The sequence below is a fragment of the Malania oleifera genome, chromosome 1, assembly GCF_029873635.1.
Source record: "Malania oleifera isolate guangnan ecotype guangnan chromosome 1, ASM2987363v1, whole genome shotgun sequence".
Classification (NCBI taxonomy): Eukaryota; Viridiplantae; Streptophyta; class Magnoliopsida; order Santalales; family Ximeniaceae; genus Malania; species Malania oleifera.
This window is the reverse complement of record NC_080417.1, coordinates 2,645,639-2,667,291: the sequence shown is the minus strand read 5'-3', so window position 1 is coordinate 2,667,291 and position 21,653 is coordinate 2,645,639. Positions and strand designations below refer to the sequence as shown.

The window sequence follows — 21,653 nt, the reverse complement described above, 5'->3', positions numbered from 1 at the left end:
ATCAAAGCCATTAAATAATCTTAAGATTCAACATTTAATTTTTTGAAACAATCCTTATTTTTCAGTCTTCTCAAGGACATATTGTAATCAACGACTAAATTGTTGAAGTACTCACTTTGATTTTAATATTATTACTTTTGAAATTAGACGATAAATATTTTTCTTTCTTTTTTTGCTTGTAAAAGTCAAAATTTTAAATGCTCAACTTTTTTCCTCTTTTAGTTATCGCTCAAAGAATATTCTATTATTTCATATTGAGACATTTTTTTTTTTATTGGGGGCTATATATTCAAACATTGAAAGAGATAAGAAGGGATTTGAGATGGTGTATTGATTATATGTATTATATGAAAAAGCTTAATGTCACAGACTCACGTGACAGGAGGAGAGAGAGGAGGGTATGGACCCCATTTGTGTTCTTCATCTTCATCGTATCATGTGGACCTGTAATGTCATGGGCTCGTAATGGATAACATCACTCATGTTACGTAGCTGAACTTGATAGCTTAATCTCCTATTGAAACTCAAAGCGAAAAAAATATTTTGTGTTTAAAAATTTGAAATAATACCCTTAGATTTAAGCATGTGCAAGTCTCTATTTTTATTTTTTTTTCAATTATTTTTAAAAAATGTCTTCAATTTACAAGTTATTTTATATATATATGTGTGTGTGTGTGTGAGTGTAACATTTAGAAAATATGAGTATATAAGTAATTTGATCAATTTTTTTATATTTAAATTAAGCAAAATTTTATATATATTTAACTCATATGTAAATTCATATGATTATTTTATTTTAATTCAAAAATGTATAAAATGAATGATTTAATAAAAAAAATTATTTCTAAATATTAAAATTTCTTACAACAAGTTGCCAAAATAATTGAGAATCGTAATTTTGGTTTTCAATTTTTTCGCAAATAGCTGAAAACCAATAATAGAAACAAAAAAGGACAATATAAATAAATATATTTTTATAATCTATTTTTTCAAACAGAAAATAAAAAATAAAAGACATTAACGATAGATCCTCATTTTTATAATATTTATAAAATATAAATATATAAGTAATTTGATAAAAAATTAAACTCCCAAACACAACATAAAAAACTTTCTCACACCAACATAAACCAAATCCTGATTCTCAGTATCACTATTTCCAAACGTGGTCTTATAGTTCATCATTGTTTTCCCCTTAATTAAAAAAATTTCCCGTGATTTTCTCCAAAAAAAAAACATAAATGACTCGTGGAGGAACACTGTGGTCCACTAATCAGCCAGCAGCAGGAACAAGAGCTGCCGATGCATGCACAGCACCAAATCTCTCTCTCTTCACTCCTCTTGATGAAGGGCACACCCGGTCTCTGAAATCCCAAAACTACCCCTAATCGCTACACCAAACTACAAAGCATTCCCCTCACCGCACTCTCTTCCGAGCGCGTCAACTACAAACAGAACATATACGCGTTGGATCTTCCTTGCTTCCGACACGCGCTACGGGAGAGCGTGGGCTTGGTGTTCCCCGAAGGTCGCACCGTTGCCCCTTAGAGTGAAGAAGGGCGTGCTGGGTGTATCAAACTCGGGGGCGTCCCGTTCGAACTCTTTAAGCGATGGCCGTCATCAAACCTTCAAAATTTCCCTCACTTTCTTAGCTTTTCCCTCTCTTTCTCTCGCTTCAGGGGACAGAGGAGCAGAGTGACGAGGAATCGATCTCCAAGACTGACGCGATTGATTTTTCTCTCATAAAGGTTCGTCCTTGAATCTTGATTCGTTTAAATTGGAATTGTTGCGGATACGGAAATTTTCGCTGCATTTTTGGTGTTGAATTGCGGACGATTTAATGCTGTATGGACATTGTTGATCTGCTTAATTTTTTGTTTGTTTTGTTGTTTTGATTCTGATTGATTCGGTTGTGGTTTTCCTCAGAAGGAAGAGAATGAAACTTCTTTTCTTCTAGTTCTGCTTCGTTGGCTAAACTCACTTTAATTGTACTGTTGAGTTGCCATATATGTCGTTAGAGTATTGTCTGTGAAGACGATGATATCTTTTTATGTATTCATGCATGAACAAAATCAATGTCATTGTTATAGGTGTTTTACTTATATAGTGTGTATGTGTTTGTATTTACTTGAAATATATTTTGAGCATGGAAGAAGATTGTTAGATTATGTATACGTGCATCTTAAGCGTTTTTGCGTGTCCAATTTGTGTTTTCTTAATCTGATAATGGCATAGATGGGGACCGTAGGTTTCAAGAAAACAGTGCAATTAAGTGGTCATCCTCAGTTAGTTAAAATTGGGAAAAATTGAATTGTCATTTGTCAAAGGCTCAACAATCCGTTGTTTTGTCCATCAGGCTAATTGTTTTGTCTCCATCTGCCTTTGAAAGTCTAAAAATGGTTGATTGGGGCATTTCTTTACGATCTACATTTGGCGTGTTGGCTTCATGCACATGTAAGAAGGGCAGAGTGTGTGTGATGTGCAAACTTGATGGAAATTCTAGTTTTATTTTTGTTTTTGTTTTTGTTTTTTATATTTTTTTTTTGTGCAATGGTTGGGGTGTGTCCGCTATACTCTAGTAAAATTGTTTATTTGGGAAACAGTTGTAGGAGCAGTGATTGCAAACTTGTCATGAGATAGAGTGGGCAGGTACTTCTTAGCTGGCATCAAGAGGCAGTCTTGTAACTTCTGTTTTTCTTTTCACACGTTTGTCTGCGCTAGGCCGCCTGGGTTTGGACTTTATGATATGCAGGGTCTTCTCCCAATCAGTAATTGGTGTACCAAACACTTGTTGGCCTGATAGCCATGTTAATTCCTGTTTGCCATTTATTTAGGCATCTACAAAACAGTTCACTTTTTTCATTTAAGAAATGTGTGTACGTCATGCTTTTACTATGAATGCATTGCGCTGTTGTTGTTGTTATCATTATTATAATTGGTTTTATTATATGGTTGGCGACTAGTCTGTATTCGAAAATATGTATATTCTTATTCTGAGCTTTTGGGACTTTCTTGTTTAGCACTTGACTATTTGGCATGGCATGATATTATTTATGAATGCATTGCGCTGTTGTTGTTGTTATCATTATTATAATTGGTTTTATTATATGGTTGGCGACTAGTCTGTATTCGAAAATATGTATATTCCTATTCTGAGCTTTTGGCAATTTCTTGCTTAGCACTTGACTATTTGGCGTGGCACGATATTTGTATCCATGTCCATAAATAATGCAGAGCAATTATATAGTCATAAGTTCTGATCAAACTTTTAAATTTTAGATAAAATATGCCTTGCTGTTGTGGTTTGAGTTAAAGGGCTTAAATTTACTTGCTGGCCTTTATCTGTTATGAGTCACTCTTTTCCCTAAGAGCACTTTGACATATTGGGATAGTCTCTTTTAGTGTTTGGAAATATTTTCCCATGTAACATATGATAGAATCTGAAGGGGAACTAAACTGTAATATTCCTGAAACCTGATTTATTGGAGCATGTGTCATATAAAATAGAATCACAGAAATGTTGAAAAATGATATTCTTACGGCATTATGAGGAACACTTGTAAAAGTATCATGGATTATGAGAAATTCCTTCAAAAATATCTTGGATAAAATCTAGTGTATCAAGAGGATATAATTTTTTTGGACTTAAGTCTTTAGATATAGTGCTTCTAGTAACACATTCAAGAAATTTAGTGAATTAAACAAAAATTTTGACTGGAGGATGGAGGACAAAAGAGATTTATTATCAACGTAATTAGGCAGCTTGATTCAGTAAACGTGCTTTATTGCTCTTCATTTTTTTTTTTATGGATATTGACTTTTTATTAGGAAATTCAATTCTATGTCGCATTCATTAATTTTTTTTGCAGGATCCTTTTTAATGTTTGATTGAGGCAGTGAGAAATGATTGGCAGAGGACTTGTAGGATATGGCTGTAGACAGAGTTGAATGCTGGAAAGGATTTAGTCGGAGGCTCACAAGTAGTAGGAATTAGGACTTTGTTGGATTGGTTCGAGCTGATTTTTTCCCTCCTTTAAATTAGTAAAGTAGGCTTTCTGGACACATTTTAGCCACATGCAAGACCAAATTGTCAATTATCATTAATTTTATCATCTAACATGTGTATGTGTGTGTGTAGTATTATATGTATGTGTGTGTGTAGTATTATATATACAAACACATGTACATATTAAGTGACAAACTTGTTGAAAATTGAGCCTTTGTGCTTCAAAACACTTTAGAGGTCCTTTCTGTATTTATTTCTCGATGCCAAACCCATGAAAGATTGTTGAACTCTAGTTTCATTTTTTTAGTGGTGGATAAAATTATATCTTATAAAAAATTGGAAAATACCCAAGCTTATAAATAAGTAGAGGCCTGAAGTGAGTTTTTTGGATATGCTGGCTGCTGATTCTGCTTATTCTATCTTCAGCAGCTGTAGCTCCATTTTACAAATGATTGCATCTTGTTGATTTGCATTTCAACTATATAATTTATTAAGAGTAAACATTGGATATATAATACTATAAATGTCTGAATATTTTGTTCAAATCCATCTATTTTATGCCTAAAATATTCCTTTTCCTAGGGACTCATCCTATGTACTTTGTATAATTTGTGTGATGGCTCAGATGCTTATTGGCTTTGCAAAGTTGCTTTGCCTTTGCTGAAACAAGATAGTTTGTTAACTTGCTTCACCTAGGTGCCTGGATATGCACCTAGTGTGCTTTCAATGATACTGCATCCACATATTCAACTCATTATTGGAATCTTGGGTGTGTTGCTAGTTGCTAATGATTGATCTACATAATTTACACTTGAGAATTCACCTTCAAAATGACAGACAATAGCAGAAGAATGCAAAATTTGGGGTTTCAGTTATATGTTTCATTGGTTTTGATTATTTAGATCTTTTTGTTTTTACTTTTGGTCCTCTAAAGTTTTAAACTTTTATGCAGTATACTGATAAAAGGAAAAAAATCTCATTTTTATTTTAATTGTTTTAACCAGGGCATTGTTTCTATCATTACTGATGGAAAATCAAAGTCCCACAGATCATATGGAGCAAAATAGGATGCTTCCACCACCATCAGGAACATTTCAAGATCGCGAAGACCTTATCAGACATGTTCGTGACTTTGGCGCTAGCCAAGGATATGTGGTTACTATAAAAAAGTCTAGAAAGGACAGAAGAGTCATACTTGGTTGTGATAGAGGAGGTGTTTATCGCAACAGGCGTAAGATTGAAGAAAGTAAGCGCAAAAGAAAAGCATGTTCACGACTTATAAATTGTCCTTTTGAAGCCATAGGTAAAAAGGAAGATGATGTGTGGGTTCTTACAATAAAAAATGGGGAACACAACCATGAACCATTGAGGGACATGTCAGAACATCCTTATAGTCGTCGTTTTACTGAGGAAGAGGTCAGGCAAATCAAACTAATGACAGAAGCTGGTATAAAGCCACGCCAAGTGCTTAAAGCTCTCAAGAAAAATAATCCAGAGCTCCAGTCAACACCAAGGCATTTGTACAATCTCAAAGCTAAGATTCGTCAGGGAAATTTATCAGGTCAGACCTCAATGCAAGGTCTATCAAACTAAACAGCTGTTGAGCTGGTCCGTATAACTAGTATTTGTAGCAATTTGATCTCTTGGTTGGAGTAGTGGTGCTTTTAAACTGATTCTTTCACTATTTATTCTTGTATGATGTATGGAATTGATAATGACTCGCCAACTAATCAGCCGGAATTTTCTATCAGTCAACGGCAACATTTCATTGCTAGCCCGTTTGAAAAAAAGAAAAGTGACTTCTTGATATTTTTTACCTGTACAGCAGTGATGGTGCCTTTGTGATTGGTCTGATTTTCATTTATTCCTTTTATTAAGGCTCTTTAGGGAGAAAAACTGTGATTGCAGCTTTATTACTGATCCTCAAGGTTCAGATGGTTCTTGGTCATACGAGAAATTAAAAGTGTTTAGAAGATCAAATGTAAATTAGTAGTTATAGCAGAGTTGGCCCATGTCATTAGGTTCCATTTAGTTGGTGCCTCAGTTATTTTACTTTTTCTCACAGGCTTGTCTTGTGTGGGGTTTTCTGGAGCTGGCTTGAAGTGCTTCTCGTCTTTGCCTAAACACATCTGTATTTCAGTGCTGTTGTTGTAAAGCTTGGCAGTTTTAAAGATGATTGTATATATTTAAGTTTTAGGTCTCACAGGAGGCATCTATGAAAGTTTCAAATTGTATTAGTTTTAATTTTGATGTGATAATCCAATAAATGGATCAAATAATGGGTATTTTCCACAAAATTTTCACTCCTATCTGACAGAACAAATTAGAAATCAGTAAGTTATTCAATACTTCATACTTTTATCAATAAAAGAATAAAATCCTTTTTGTTTTGTTTTTTTTTTTTTTTTGGTGCAGAAAAAAGTTTTAAGTCTTGGAGGCCTAATAGGTCTGTTCCTGTAAACTCTACAGGTGCTGCTGAGGCATCATCAATGAACAGCCAACCGGTAAGGGTTGTTGTCAAAATAAAGAAGTGGTGTTTTAATTTCTCCTGTACATACCTTAACATAATTAATGTGGGGGTTGTGGTTAAATGTAGCTTAAGGTTCCCAATCTTATTAGTGGGAAATTTGTGGAGTCACAATCCTGTGCAATCATTGATGTCATAAACCCTGTAAGTACATAAATGCCATTAAACTTTAGTCTCTTTTTCTACTGGTGTTCTTCCAAGTTTTTAGATTTCTTATCTTGTTAGGCAACGCAAGAAGTTGTTTCTCAAGTTCCTTTAACTACCTATGAAGAGTTTAAAGCTGCAGTAAGGGCGGCCAAGCAAGCTTTTCCTTCTTGGAGGAATACTCCTGTTACAACTCGTCAGCGCATCATGTTTAAACTGCAGGAGCTTATTCTTAGGGACATTGTAAGCATGTGAACAGTATACTTTTTATTTGTTATTTATTTAGAAGGAATGTTAATATTCATTGGAAAAATGCCCTCTCAATCAGGATAAGCTTGCCATGAATATAACCATCGAACAGGGGAAGACATTGAAAGGTGCCCAAGGTGATGTGCTCCGTGGTTTAGGTTAGTGGTTTCATGTGCGTGTGTATTTTTTTCCATCACTAGAGAAGACTTATTTGAGTCTTAACTTAAGCTGTAATTATTGATCTCCTTTTTTCTTGGGTTTGATTATAGAGGTGGTTGAACATGCTTGTGGAATGGCGACTCTGCAAACGGGAGAGTTTGTGCCTAATGCATCAAATGGAATTGATACTTATTGCATCAGGGAACCTCTTGGTGTTTGTGCTGGGATATGCCCCTTTAACTTTCCCGCTATGATTTCCTTGTGGGTATGCACCCTTGTCATTTCTCTCTTGGTTAAATTTTCAATGTTCTCTCTCTCTCTCTCTCTATATATATATATATATATATATATATATATATATGTATGTATGTATGTATGTATGTATGTATGTATTATTTTTTCTTTCAAAATTTTTAGGGGTTTTCCGTGCCGAGGGTGGGTGGTGGTTTGAGTTGGTTAGCTGCATTAAACATTGTATCATTTTCATGGAGTAAGGAGATATGGACATAGGTGAGGACATGAGGATTGAGATCATGTTTCGAGTGCTCGATGTGATACATGTCCAATTGATACTTATTGCATCTTGGTGCTTGTGCTGGGATGTGCCCCTTTAACTTTCCATGTATGATTTCCTTGTGGGTATGCATCCTTGTCATTTCTTTCTTGGTTAAGTTTTCAACGGGGTGGTGGTGGTTTTAGATGCTCAGTTGCATTAAATATTACATCATTTTCATGGAGTAAGGGATAGATGGGTAGAGTAGGTGAGGACATGAGGATTAAAATCATATTTCAGGTGTTCGACATGAAATGCGTCTTGACACGTTTGCACACAATCTTAAAAAAATAAGACATGACATGGCAAAAGACAAAGACTTAAATTCTATTTCTTAATATATGATTGTGTTAATAAATGAACTTTTTATCAATCATGGTTCATATCTTTTTGAAAATATAATATATCTCTTAGATTTTGATGGCATTATGACTTGCTCCTCAAAGTTTTTAATTCTAACCTTTTAATAGTGACTATCTTGTCCTGCCCTACAAGTTTTGGACTCTTTAATTTGCAATGTCCGAAACTTGTCTAGGAATAACTATTTAAACAAATTAAATCTGATATGTGTCCGTCATGGCACTTCCTCTTTTTTGGAGTGCTGGTGCTTTGGAGAAATTCACCTTCTGGACATCGATTTTGGCACTTTGCAGTTGAGCTTATGTGGGTGCCCCCAGTAGCATTCCTTGTTCATAATATGTTCACTTACCTGCAAACTCTCTATGTGGCATATTAGAAGTTTCATTTTCCATATTCTAGGGAGGAAAACAATTAGGAGAATTCTGACGACTAAATTTTTTATATAATTTCTGCAGATGTTCCCAATTGCTGTTACATGTGGCAATACCTTTGTTCTGAAGCCATCTGAGAAAAATCCAGGTGATTTCCAACTCATTGCACCTTGAGTATTGTTGATCTGATACTTGAGTAAACTTGATGAAAATGAAAATTTAAGAAGGTATCAAATCTTTGTTTGTAGAATTGGACTCAGCTTTTTCAATCAACCAGTTTCTAAAAGGACTGATGTGGTATACTTCCACCCTAGGCAATATTCTACAGGCTTTGATTTGATGAAGTTGCTTTTCATGTTAGTGAACTTGGAACTACTGCTCGAGTAAAAAAATTGGTTCGAAAGCAGCACAGATTAAAAGCCTGTGGTATATTTTGTCAATGCAGTTTGAGACTTACGTTTTGAGCTGGAGTTTTTTAAGTCATATACAAGACTGAAATCCCCTTATTGTGGAGCCTAGTCCTGAATGTCTTTGAGTCACTTGACATCATTATTGGTCTTCCTATCAGCTATCGTTTTTTTTTGGTTTAGATAACATGATGTTGAACTTTATTTCCTTTATTTTATATTCAGATTATTTATTTTTTGGGCAAAAGACATTGACCTCCTCTGAGGTTTGGTAAAAAGACAATGACCTCCCTTGAGGTTTCAAAAATTCCAATGACCTCAACTGAGATTTCGAGTATTCCAAGAATCTCTCTTGTGGTTTGTCAAAAAGGCACAAACCTCCTCTTATGTTTTACAAAAAGACAATTTTTTTGAGGGGAGGTCTGTTTCTTTTTAGCAAACTTAGGGGACGTTTGTGGCATTTCTGAAGCCTCAGGGGAGGTCTGCCGTCTGTGGCGTTTCTGAAACCTCAGGGGAGGTCTTTGTCTTTCTGTCAAACCTCAGGGGAGATGAGTGTCTTTTGCCCTTATTTTTTTTTATCTTGTAAATTAGCTGGCTACTCTAGGCCTTCGATACCTCCACCTATTATATGGGTAAGTGGGCCACAAAGTACCTTAGGTGCCCCCAAGGAGTCATTTGCACCTTGTGAGAATTAACAAGGACCTATGCTTCTCATGGTTCTTACATTGGCTCTTCCAACCACTGAGCTGCTCCTTAGGGTTGTTTATATGCAGATTAACATATGATGCATGTTTCGAATATGTATTTTGGTTCAATTGATGCAGATACCTGCACATTAGTATTGCTAATTAATTGGATGTGACCTATAATGGCGATTTTGACCTGAAAAATTACAATTGATTCTGACACAGGTGGCAGCTGGCTACATGAACTTTATCTCATTTTCTATTATTTTAATTAATGACAATCTTTACAATAAAATCTAATGTAAAATTAAAACTAGATTTAAATCACAATCAAATTCATATATTTCAAATAAAATTTAAAGATTTGAAGGAAAATTTGAAGGCTTGGAATAAGGAAGTTTTTAGTGGACATGGGGCTTAAGAAGAATGGTATTTTTAAGGGGATTGGGGAGATTGATGAGTTAAGAGGGGCGGCTGTGGCTTGAAGAGCTGGATGGTAGGAGGACTTATTTTTTAAATGAGCTTGATGAGGTACTTTTAGCATAGGACATTATTTAGTAAAAATCTAGGTTGTGATGGGTAAAAGAAGGGGAATGTAATACTAGCTTTTCTATAGGGTGGCAAGTGGTAGGGTAGGACATGGGAGGTGGAGGAATTTTATTAAGGAGTTGGTGCCAAAGTTTGTGGAAGTGGAGAGGAGTTTTATTAAGGAGTTGGTGCTAGAGTTGGTGGAGGAGTTAGGGATCCTAGTTTCATTGTGGATGGCATTACTAGCTTTAATAAGAGCCTCGGTTCTGAAGATGTTAGTGGAATTATGGTGCAACGTGGTTGATTGGTGCCCTATTTCTTTAGGTACTGCTGAGTGATTAGGGAGTCCTTACGAGGTAAGGAAGATAGTCTTTGAGATGGATAAGGAGAAAGCACCTATACCTATGGTTTTTCTACGACTGTTTTTAATGCGTGTGGAGATATTGTGAAGGATGAATTTGGTTGTATTTTCTGGGTTTTTTTTTTTGTTTTTGGGGCTAATGATTAATGGGGGTGTACAAACTCAACTTTTATCATTTTGATGTAAATCTATTGAAGTGAGAGACTTTCGGTCATTTTAATTTGGTAGCTATTGTTTGGTAAGATTTTGGCTAAGGTGCTTTCCAATAGGTTTTGAATGATGCAATTGCATGTTCTTAGTGTTTTTATGGGTGGTCTTTAGATCATAGATCTTTTATTAGTGGCTGATGAGGTAGTTGAGGATGCAATGAGGAGTCATAGGTAGGGGCTGGTGTTTAAGCTAGATCTTGAGTAGGTGTATGATTGGGTTTGCTGGATGTTTATTGATCAAGTTGTGGAGGAGAAGTGTTTTGGTAATAGGTGGAGGTTGGGCTTGGCATGGTTCGGTCCCCCGAACCAAAATTTTAGTTCGCTAGAAACTGGGAAACAAAACCGAACCACTTTAAAATTCAAATGGTTAACCCAAATTTGGTTAACCAGTTTTTAGATCACTATCCAATGGTTAACCAAACCAAACTATTGGATCTAATTTAAAATTTTTATATACTACAGATTCATATTTTTTCTTCCATGATTAAAATATAAATTTTAATATGTTAATTTTTTAAAAATTTGAGCATCAATTTTAGGGCAATATAATTTTTTTTATAATTTAAATTATTAAAATTTTTATAATATTATCTATAATATGTATTTATATATTTATAATATATTGGTTTGGTTCAGTTAATCATGGTTATTGAAACCAAATTTATAACCAAAAATTTTGAGGCAAAAGAATGGTTAACCAATTTCTTGGTTTGGTTTTGGGGTTTGGTTCAGTTTTTTGCTTTTTATTGCCCACTCGTAGGTGGGGGAGGGGGGGGGGGGGGGGATAGTGGGTGCTTATCTTCAACTAGTTTTGCTGTCATTGTAAATGGTGAACAAAAACCTTGGTTTACACTTTAGAGCCTTGAAGGGAGTTAGAAAAGTGATCCATTGTCTCATTTTAGCTGTCGATTTTGAATAGATTGATTGCTCATGCTACGGATGGTTTTTTTTTTTTTAGGAGGGGGTGAGGGGGGTGGTGGTTTTAAGCTTATTGGGGGGTGGGGGGGTCAAGTAATGTTGTTTCTTATATACAATTTTTTGACGGTTCCATTTTTTTTTTTTTTTTTTCAAGAAGATGATTTAGAGTCTCCATTGTGCTATTGCTTTTTCAAGTTTATGGTAGACAAGGTGATCTACTATCTCTATTGAGATTTTGATTAAATGAATGACCTAATTTGAAGATAGTTCTCTCCTTTTAATTATAATACAAATCAAATACATTCTTATGACAATAATACCCTTACTAACTCTTACTAATTAACATACTAAGTCAATAATAATACTAAAAGACATAAATAACCTTCAACACCCCCTCTCAAGTTGGAGCATAAATGTCATATGTTGCTAGCTTGTTACAAATAAATTTAGCATGCGCACCCCCCAAAGATTTGGTAAACAAATTAGCAATCTGTATATGAGACTTCTCATAAGTGGTAGTGATGAGCTTCTACACAAGTTTCTCCCGAACAAAGTGGCAATCAACTTCAATGTGTTTTTTCCGCTCATGAAAGACTGGGTTGGAGGCAATATGAAAAGCAACTTGATATCACACATCAACTTCATAGGCTAAGAATGTGAAAACCCAATTTTTCCAATATGTTCTTTAACTAGACAAGTTCACAAGTAGTGTAAGCTATAACTCTATATTCATATTTTAGTACTTGACCTAGCCACCATAGTTTGTTTCTTACTCATCCAAGAAACCAAATTACCACTAGTCAGGATACAATACTTGGTTTTGGATCTTCGGTTAGAAGGTGACCCAGCCCAGTCTGCATCTGTATATCCATGTATATAAGTGTGACCTTGATCATGATATCTCTTCCTAGTGCACCTTTGAGATGTCTCAAGATGCGAATTATTGCGTTCCAATGACTTGTCCTCAGAGGCTAAAAATTGACTCACATCACTTGTTGCAAAAGATATGTTTGGCTGAGTGACTGTGGGATAATTCAACTTTCCAACAATTCTTTAGTATTGTCCAGGATTAGGTAGCTAATCACTTTTATCTGGCACTAACTTGTTAGGATCCATGGGTGTATCAATCGGTTTGGATCCCAACAATCCAATTTCATCATCCAATAGATCAAGAACATACTTCCTCTGTGACGAAACAATTTGCATATGAGATTTAGATACTTCTATACCCAAGAAATATTTCAACGGTCCCAAATCTTTGGTTTAAAACTTTGTCTGTAGAAAAAGTTTGAGACTTTGAATACCTTATCATCATCACCTATAATAACTACATTATAAACAACAAGAAGGACCCTATCCGATAAAGTATGATGATAAAACACATAATGATCCACTACACATCGTCGAAGACCAAACTCAAGTACTATAGCATTGAAACAACCTAACCATGCATTGGGAGGCTGTTTTAAACCACATAGTGCCTTCCTAAGTCGACACACTAAGCTTGACTCCCCCTGAACAACAAACCCATGTGGTTGCTCCATATAGACCCCCTCAAGATCACCTTGCAAGAATACATTCTTCACATCTAACTGATGTAGAGGCTAGTGACAAGTAGTAGCCAAGGAGATGAACAGACGTACTGATGTAAGTTTGGCAACTGGAGAAAAGGTGTCAGAATAATCCAAACTAGATCCTTGAGCATATCCTTTAGCAACAAAATGGGCCTTTAGATGAGCTATAGAACCATCAGGGTTGATTTTCGCAGTGTATACCCAGCAACAACCAACAAAATTGTTAGGACGAAGATTTATACCAAGTCCCAAGTGACATTGTCTTGTAAAGCATTCATATTTTCAACCATAGCATTCCTCCATCCAGAGTGGGCTAAGGCATCCGAAACAAATTTAGGAGGGCAGTAGATGATAGAGTAGTAACAAAACAATAATAGGAGGGTGATAAGAAGTCATAACAAACATAGTTAGAAATGGGATGTTAGGTACATGTGTGTTTACCTTTCTAAACAGCAATAGGAGGATCAACATCATGGGAAATATGATCATTAGATGAGGAAACCAAATGCGTGGTAGTAGAAGCTAAAGTGGACTCTCTTTCGTGGAGCCACCGTCATGAATACACCTACAAGTTAGGATGACCAAGACAATGAGAATTACTTGAACTACATGGACTTTTAGATGGTTGGTTGGGCAAGGACAACAAGGTAGAATCTAGAACATTAGGCATAAGAAGAGACTCATGGAGCTCAAAAGCACTTAGGGACTAAGTGTAGTAAGGTGTAGACTCAAAGAAGGTAACATCTACAGAAATAGAGAAGCGATGCAGCATAGGACTGAAAAGTTGTGAATTGTGAATTGAAATACTCTTTAGCATTTTCACTTTGAAGTATCTGAACTAGCAAATGAAATTGAGTCTTTATTTCATAATAAAAGGCACAAAATATATGAAATAACTTGGAACGATCTTTTATTAAATATAGCCAAGTCATTCTTGAATAATCATCTACAAAGGTCACAAAGTAACGGAAACCCAACTTGGACACAACTCTACTAGGACCCAAAACATCATAATGGACTAACATGAAAGGGCTTGTAGCCTGTTTCTTAACTCGGGAAGTGCCAGGAACACTATGGTTCTTTCTCAACTGACAAGATTCGCTATCAAGACTAGACATAGAACTCAAATCAGGAACAAGACGTTTCAACTATTCCAGTGAAGGATGGCCAAGATGACAATGCATTTGGAGAGGTGTGGCAGTAGTAGTGCAGGCGGTAGAAGGAGATAGTGATTCAAAGTGATAAAGTCCACCAACTTCACGACCTTTGCCAATCGCCTTCCTTGTCTTCAAATCCTGAATAACCACAAAATCAAGGAAGAATGTTACTGAACAATTTTTGGATTTAGTAATCTTGCTAACGGACATAAGATTGAAAGGAAACTTGGGAATATACAAAACCAAAGGAAGAGAAATAGAAGAAGTGGGATTTACAGTCCCAATTCCCTTCACTACAGTGGTGGATCCATCAGCAAGAGTAACACAAGGTAAATTTGTAGGATATTGGAGAGTGGAGAAGAAATTAGCTATACCTGTGATATGATTAGTGGCAACGGAATATATGAACCAAGGACTAGGATGAGAAGTATTGGATGATAGGCATATTGTGGGATTACTTGTTTGGGCAAAAGATGCAATGGGAAGAGAAGCTTGTTGTGCCGCTTGATACTATTGGAACTTGGACTTCTCTTCCTTTGACATGAATACAGTACGTTGCCTCCCCATTAGGCCCCACAGGTGTGGAGTGGTGCAACTGCATGGCTGCTCCCAAAGGTGTGAAGTTGGTGGTGGCTGTATTGACAACATGTGTAGGTTTATTGTGGAGATCCTAATACTGCTCAATAGCATGATTATTTTGTCCAAAATGAGTGCACCTACGAGGAGTGCCTCTATCTTGTCCATCTCTACCACCACGAACACTTGAACCACCTCGATAACTTCTGCAGTTGTTTGGTAGAGAACTAGAATCACTCTGTGTAGCAAAGGTTGCCCTCTCAGAGCCAGATGCAAGAGCAGGAGAATGTGTGCTAAAGGAAGCATGAAGGACACAAGAATAAACATCAGCAAATGATGGTAACTCTGCACTACTAAGTATTTGGGTTTGGATTGCCTCACTCGGGTCTCAAGCCCGCTAGAACTTGAAGAACTATCATCCGCTTCCTTTGCTTCTGCATCTCATGAACGTTGGCGGTTATAGGTTGCACTACGTTAAGCTCCTCATGAATACGCTTCGTCTCTCCAAAATAATCTGCAATGCTCCTATCTCCTTGTTGTAACTGAAAGTACTCTTGGGATAAATCATACATATGCGTAATGTTTACTAGAGCATAGAAGCTTAGCATAATCTCAAATCTCCATGCACGTATCTTGATGTGTACACATCCGTGCAATTTGTGGCTCCATCGAATACCACAAGAGGGAAACAATCAAGGCATCTTCTTGAATCCACACTTATTTTCTCTTCTCATTAGAAGGATTAGATTTTCCTAATCCTGCTAAATAAGCCCGAACAACTTTAGACCATTGAACATTTTTTTTCCATCCAACTTTTGAGTTGTTATTTGTGGCAACGATGAAGGGAACACATTTTTGGGATTCATAGGCTCCATCCCAACACACAAACTTGCAGCCACCCCAATGTCAAACAAGAAGAACGATCAACACTAATTGGGACAATCATGAACTATTTGAAGCACCACACAAAACCACGGATGGGATGAACGACTTACCAACTGAGATAGCAGTTAGCACTGCCATGGCCTCACAATCTTAACTTACGAACACTACTACTAGGGGTGTAATAAGTTCCATTCGGTTCGGATATGATAAAAACCGATAACTGAACCGAACTAATCGGTTTTTAAACTACACAAACTGAAACCGAACTGGACACCAACGGTTTATTTAAACCATAGACAGTTTTTTCTTGGTTCGGTTTGGTTTTTTTTTCAATTATTAATGCAAACTTTTTTAACTTTAAAAGACCTAGCTAAAGGTGGGCCAAAAATATTAGGCCAAAAAAAATATATTTTATGCCTAAAAGAAATGGGCTTTTAGTTGCTAACCTACAAAATATTCAAATACCCAAAAAAAATGGGCTTCGTTAAATTGGCCCAGCTCATCAATTAAGAGACAAGCCTAGCCCACAAATTGAGTGCAAAAGCCTCACCCACCTAGCCAATGTGGGACAATGGTCCCCTCCCCTCTTCACTTGTTCAGTTCCCCTTTTCAATCCTCTCACTCTTCTCTCTTTAGTTGTCCCACATTGAAAGGATGGATGTGGGTGCTGACTCTCCTTTATGAAAAAACCAATATGAAAAAATTTCAACTTAATCATACTCCTCTTTTTATGCATATATATACGTATATTATATGTGTATATTATGTACGTATACATGTATATATATATATACATATGAGTATGTATATATATGTACATTATTAAAGTTATTTCTATGTTAATTGGTTTTTTGATTTTACGGTTCGTTTTTTTTTAAAATCGAAATCATGGTTCGAAATCGCGGTCACGGGTAATGTCGCATAACTGTCGCGGGTGTCACGGGATGCGGGAGACGCGGGTGTTACGTAACGGGAAGTGGGCGTAACGGTCGTGAATTTTTTTCACGCATGCACAACCATGCCAAAATTGAAAAATAAGCATGAAATCCATTAATATATGATTTTTAATGAATTTTGAAGGCTTTCATTCGACCTACAAATGCTTTTTAGTAGGCATTAGGATTTTTATATTAATTTTAGTGCGTTGTTTACAAAAAAAACATATATATATATTTATAGTTTACATTACTTTAATGAATAAAAAGATGTAGAAATGTAATTAAAGTGAAGAATCAATTAATTAAAGACATAAAGTTACTAAAAATGAGTGAATAGACTCAATGCTCAATATACACATTACACATACATGAATTTAAAAAGTGATTGATATCAAATATCAATAAATAGTTGAAAATACATGAATACAATATTACAAATTTATAACGTAACACATGTTACCACCAAAAAGAATGATGTGGAGGGTCTTCATAATTTGCATCTGTATTTCGAGATTGGGATTGGAACTTATTTCCCCATCCTTGTGGAAATACATAGTTGAATAAACCCAAGTTTGCGTCATTTCGTTGTTGCTCTTGAAAATGTACCGATGGTGAAAATCCAACTGATATAGGGGGTGCATAATCTCCTCTTTGACCATATCCTGAATAATGTCCATAAGTAGGGGTTAGAGCTGGCTTTGGGTAGTGTATAGAAGAAGACTCACTAGATCCTGAGATTCCTGAACCACTAGGATGAAAACTTGAGTCACGTGATGCATAATGTGGATATGTTGGATGAGATCCATGTGATTGTGATGATAAACCATCTAAACCAAAGTCGCCAAAATTACAAACCACACCATATGAATCTTCAGCAGAATCACTAGGGTCACCACGAGCATTCCTTCTCCTGGGTTGAAGATTGGTTCCCTAGAGGAATATCCAAGTCATAATTTTTAGGTATATCATGTAGGCCATAACGATTAGAAGGATATATATATATATCCTTTACAAATGATGTCCCTGTGTCATATCCATAATTATATTCTACACCGTTGCCACCACCACCACCACTACCACCCTCCCGAACCCCAACTCCAGCACCACTATTACCATCATCATCACTTGGTGGGCTCAAACCAAGATTGTCATCACTTTGTGTACGTTTAGGGCTTGAACTTGAATCATCATGCACGTTTATTGGTGGTTGATCACCTCCTTCTGCAGTACCACCAACTTCTTCATTTAACCAATTTGAATTGTCCTGATCATCGAGTAGTGGTGTCTCTCTCCTCAAACCATTGACTCAAAGGATCATCTTCTTCGAAAATGTAGTCCAAATTGATAGGATTGAAACCATCTTCAAATTTTCGTTGACTTCTTTTCATTGTATGTCTTAACTTCAACCGCATGTTGTAATGTACGAAAACAAGTTTTTGTAGTCTCACGTACTTTAATCAATTTCTTGTTTTCGTATGGATGAGGTTAAAGGTGCTCCAATTACGCTCACAGTTCGAAGATGATGTGGTCTGGTTAAGAACTCTAATTGCTATTCTTTGGAGCTCAGGAGCACACAAGCCATAATGAATGCGCCATTCGGCTGCATGAATAATTAAAGAGAGTTTTATGTCAGTATAGTGTATATTTCAAAAGTCAAATTTGAACATAAAGAGAGAAAATAGAGCTGTTCATCCATTATTTAGCTATATAGCCTATATTTACCAGGATTTGTTTGTTTCACTGCCCTTTGAACCAACGGGGTTCCAAACGTCTCCAGCCTATCTTGATATAGCAACAACTAAAAAAGGATGATTGTGAAATATAATTAATTATTTAGATGTATTAATAATTATTCTAGAAAGTATTACTAGAATACTAGAACAATTTATTATTCAATTTAATGGAACCAGTACTTACTTGATCAATAACCCAAATTTGAGTATCTATATTGGGTACCAACTTGGTTATCACTTTTTAATCCCATCCATGACTAATCTAGCAACTTCAAGAGAGGGTGGGGCACCATAAAGAAATTGTGGGTTCTAAAAATATCCTACAATTAAATTTGGAAACATATTAATCAATAGTTTTTTAATGCAACTATGCATAATTTTAAAGTTAAAATAATAAGAAATTGTATTTGATTTACACTTATCAGCAGTGTGCAAATCTTGGTGCAATAGAAAACTCTACGATTGTCAATAATTTTCCAATAGTCTTTGTAGAAACAACAATATTTTTGAATGACCAACTTCGCCTTATCAATTGCCTCGTATATGAAACCTATGGTTGGTTTTTCATCACCATCAACCAATTTAAAAACTTTCACTAAGGGTTCATGCACTTTAATTATATCGGAGGCCTTTTTGCCAAAACTCTTTGCCTAAGATAATTTCCTTCGAATCATATGCTGGGTCTGATTTTGCCATCTCAAACCTTGAGTTTGTCCAAGCATCAGATGTAAACATTTCCTTTAATGCTTGTTTATGCCTGACAATAGTCTCCAAAGCAATGAAGTTGGTGGCAAATCGAGTGATGGCAGGGCGAAGTAACTCTCTATTATTTGTGAATTTCTTCATGAAATTCACTGTCCATGTGTGGTTGTAAATAAAAGAGGTTATTGTTCTTGCATCTTCTAAGACCTTCACGTTACTTTTTTTACCAATATCTTCAAGAATAAAGTCTATGCAATGAGCTGCACATGCTGTCCAATAGAGATTGAGCCTCTTGTGCATTAATAATTTTCCTCCCACCTTTATTGCAGTTTCATTATCAGTCACTACTTGGACAATATTTTTCTCTCCAATTTCTTCAACCACCTCGTCCATTAATCTGAAATGAAATTATAGATTCAATAATTACTATTATCTAATTAAAAACATACAAGTTCATAACACTATTTGCATAAACAATTAAAATTAGAAAATTACCTGAAATAATATTCAGCTGTTTTGCTTGACACATTAGAGGCATCAATTGATTTATGAAACACGGTGCCTCTATCGTAATAAACTAAAAAGTTTATAATGTGTTTTCTTGTTGGTCCTGACCAACCATCACACATAAGGGTTACACCTCTCTCCTTCAAATTCCAGCAAAAGAAGCTATATAATTTTTCATTTCTTGATACTCTTGCTCCAAATAAATTTCAGATATCTCTTAGGGTGATGGACCCTTCAACCCCTTTCCAATCTTTGCAGCAAAATCAAGCATAGGCTGCATAAATGGAGAGTTGGCTACATTCGCTGGAATCCAATTATAAATTAGGAATTTTCCAACTGCTTTTTCTAATTTACTTCTTAAACCTTTCAGTAACTTAGTATTGATTTTTGGTTGTTTTGCACTCTTGCTTCTTTTTAAAATAGGATCCATTGTCTTTAGTTTAGCTTCAGGGGCATCGGGATTGATCCATTGTCGTCCACTACCTCCAGCTTCTCAACCACTATAAGATCGAGCTCCTGCTCTACTAAAACCACTGGTAGCACCACTGCCAGAGCCACCTCCCTCTTTATAAATATTACCCCCTCCAATTGTTCTTGCTCGAAATCTTTGTCTCTCTTCCCATTGTTGCTGTGATCGTATGCTTTCTTGTCGAGCAAATCTCATACTTTTTTCTTCCAAGTCTTTTTCATCGCTCAAATTCTCAAAATCTCCTCTAATTTGGGCTTATGCTTTTTCTTGCCTTTTTCGTTTATCTCATTTCTTCTCAGCATACTATTGTAGATGTTTCATCATTTGTTCTCTTACTTGTGTGGTCACATTTGAGCATCCAACTACTTGACCCTTTAATTATCTTCCCATATAACTTACACATAATAACATGTCTATTACCGTTCACCGCAGTACCAAAATGCCATCTAATATCCTCTCTAAGTAAGTTCTCATTTCCTCTCTCATGTGACATCTTGATAGACTTGATTTGATGATCTCTATTCTCTACACAAAACATAGAGAAAATACAAAGTTACAACCTTTATAAAACAAATGACAGGTATAATATAATTAGTAATTTAGTAAATATTAAATAGTAAATACTAAATAGGCCTTCTAATTTTAAATACTTATTATGTAAAAATAAAATATAATATTTGATTAAAAATAATAAGTAATATTTATTTAAAATATTTAAATAAACAAAATTATAAAATATTAGATATTTCATTTATTAGTAAAATAAGAGTGGTTATGCATATATTTAAGGGATGTGTTCTCTTGTTGAATGGATTGCAATAAATACATATCTTTAAAGTGTGTAAATAATTACAAAAAAATATATTCCTTTATCTTTAAAAAGATATTTTCATTATTTTTTATAACTTGATTTTATTTTCATTTATAACTATGAGAAATTAACATTGTAATTTTAAAGGTGAAAAAGACTTTTGCTCTACTTTCATATACATCACTAATAGAGATCCATACCATACAAATTGACTATTTAACTTTTTAAGCATTTTCTTAGTATATGGATTAAAATAAATTTTTTCTACAAATTCCAGTAGTAAAAATCAGAATTATTAATATATTAACTGTTAAGTTAAAATTTTGTTTATTAAGTTATCAATTTTTACTTTATTTGATAACTAAAAACAAAAAATAGATCATGTAAAGAATTATTTTACCTAATTTTAAATTTAAGGTCAAAATGATGTTTTAAAACTTAAAAAATATTAAGGAAAAAGAAATATGTGATGGAACTAGATTTTCATAATTACTTTTCAAAAAAATAAGACAATTAAAATATTCGTAAATTAAGAAAAATTTATTTTACATATGATTATTATTGATTTCTAATTTTTTACTCTATTAAATTACTTTTTTTTTTTAATTCAATTTAACATACATAATTTACAACAAAATATATTTTTTTTAAAAGAAAAACATAATGAAAAGTTTAAGTGGCAGTGGGTGTTGATTGATTAACTCTAAAGCTTATCTCATATGTTGGCTGGAGAATGGAGGAGGAGTCGAGTCTTGAGACTTGAGAGCGCAGAGAGTCTGAGATCGAGAGAGGAGCATCGAAGCCTCGAAGGAGTCGAAGCACG

The 21,653-nt window shown here is 35.1% G+C and overlaps 1 protein-coding gene across 6 annotated transcripts in view; it reads left to right on the top strand.

Moving 5' to 3' along the window:
• The first annotated feature begins 1,477 nt into the window (after nucleotides 1–1,477).
• The window catches only part of LOC131153671 (methylmalonate-semialdehyde dehydrogenase [acylating], mitochondrial-like), a 45,608-nt gene continuing 25,432 nt past the window's right edge, over nucleotides 1,478–21,653 (top strand). The window contains exons 1-9 of one of the 6 annotated variants that reach the window (XM_058106125.1): nucleotides 1,551–1,748; nucleotides 3,870–4,009; nucleotides 5,011–5,567; nucleotides 6,422–6,510; nucleotides 6,603–6,677; nucleotides 6,759–6,920; nucleotides 7,006–7,084; nucleotides 7,196–7,350; nucleotides 8,454–8,517. In XM_058106125.1, coding sequence (XP_057962108.1) covers nucleotides 5,033–5,567; nucleotides 6,422–6,510; nucleotides 6,603–6,677; nucleotides 6,759–6,920; nucleotides 7,006–7,084; nucleotides 7,196–7,350; nucleotides 8,454–8,517 — 1,159 coding nt within the window. In that variant the 5' untranslated portion in view covers nucleotides 1,551–1,748; nucleotides 3,870–4,009; nucleotides 5,011–5,032. Of the gene's footprint in view, nucleotides 1,749–3,869; nucleotides 4,010–5,010; nucleotides 5,568–6,421; nucleotides 6,511–6,602; nucleotides 6,678–6,758; nucleotides 6,921–7,005; nucleotides 7,085–7,195; nucleotides 7,351–8,453; nucleotides 8,518–21,653 lie in introns of those variants that run through there. The other 5 variants (XM_058106132.1, XM_058106136.1, XM_058106145.1 and 2 more) reach the window with 5 other exon arrangements.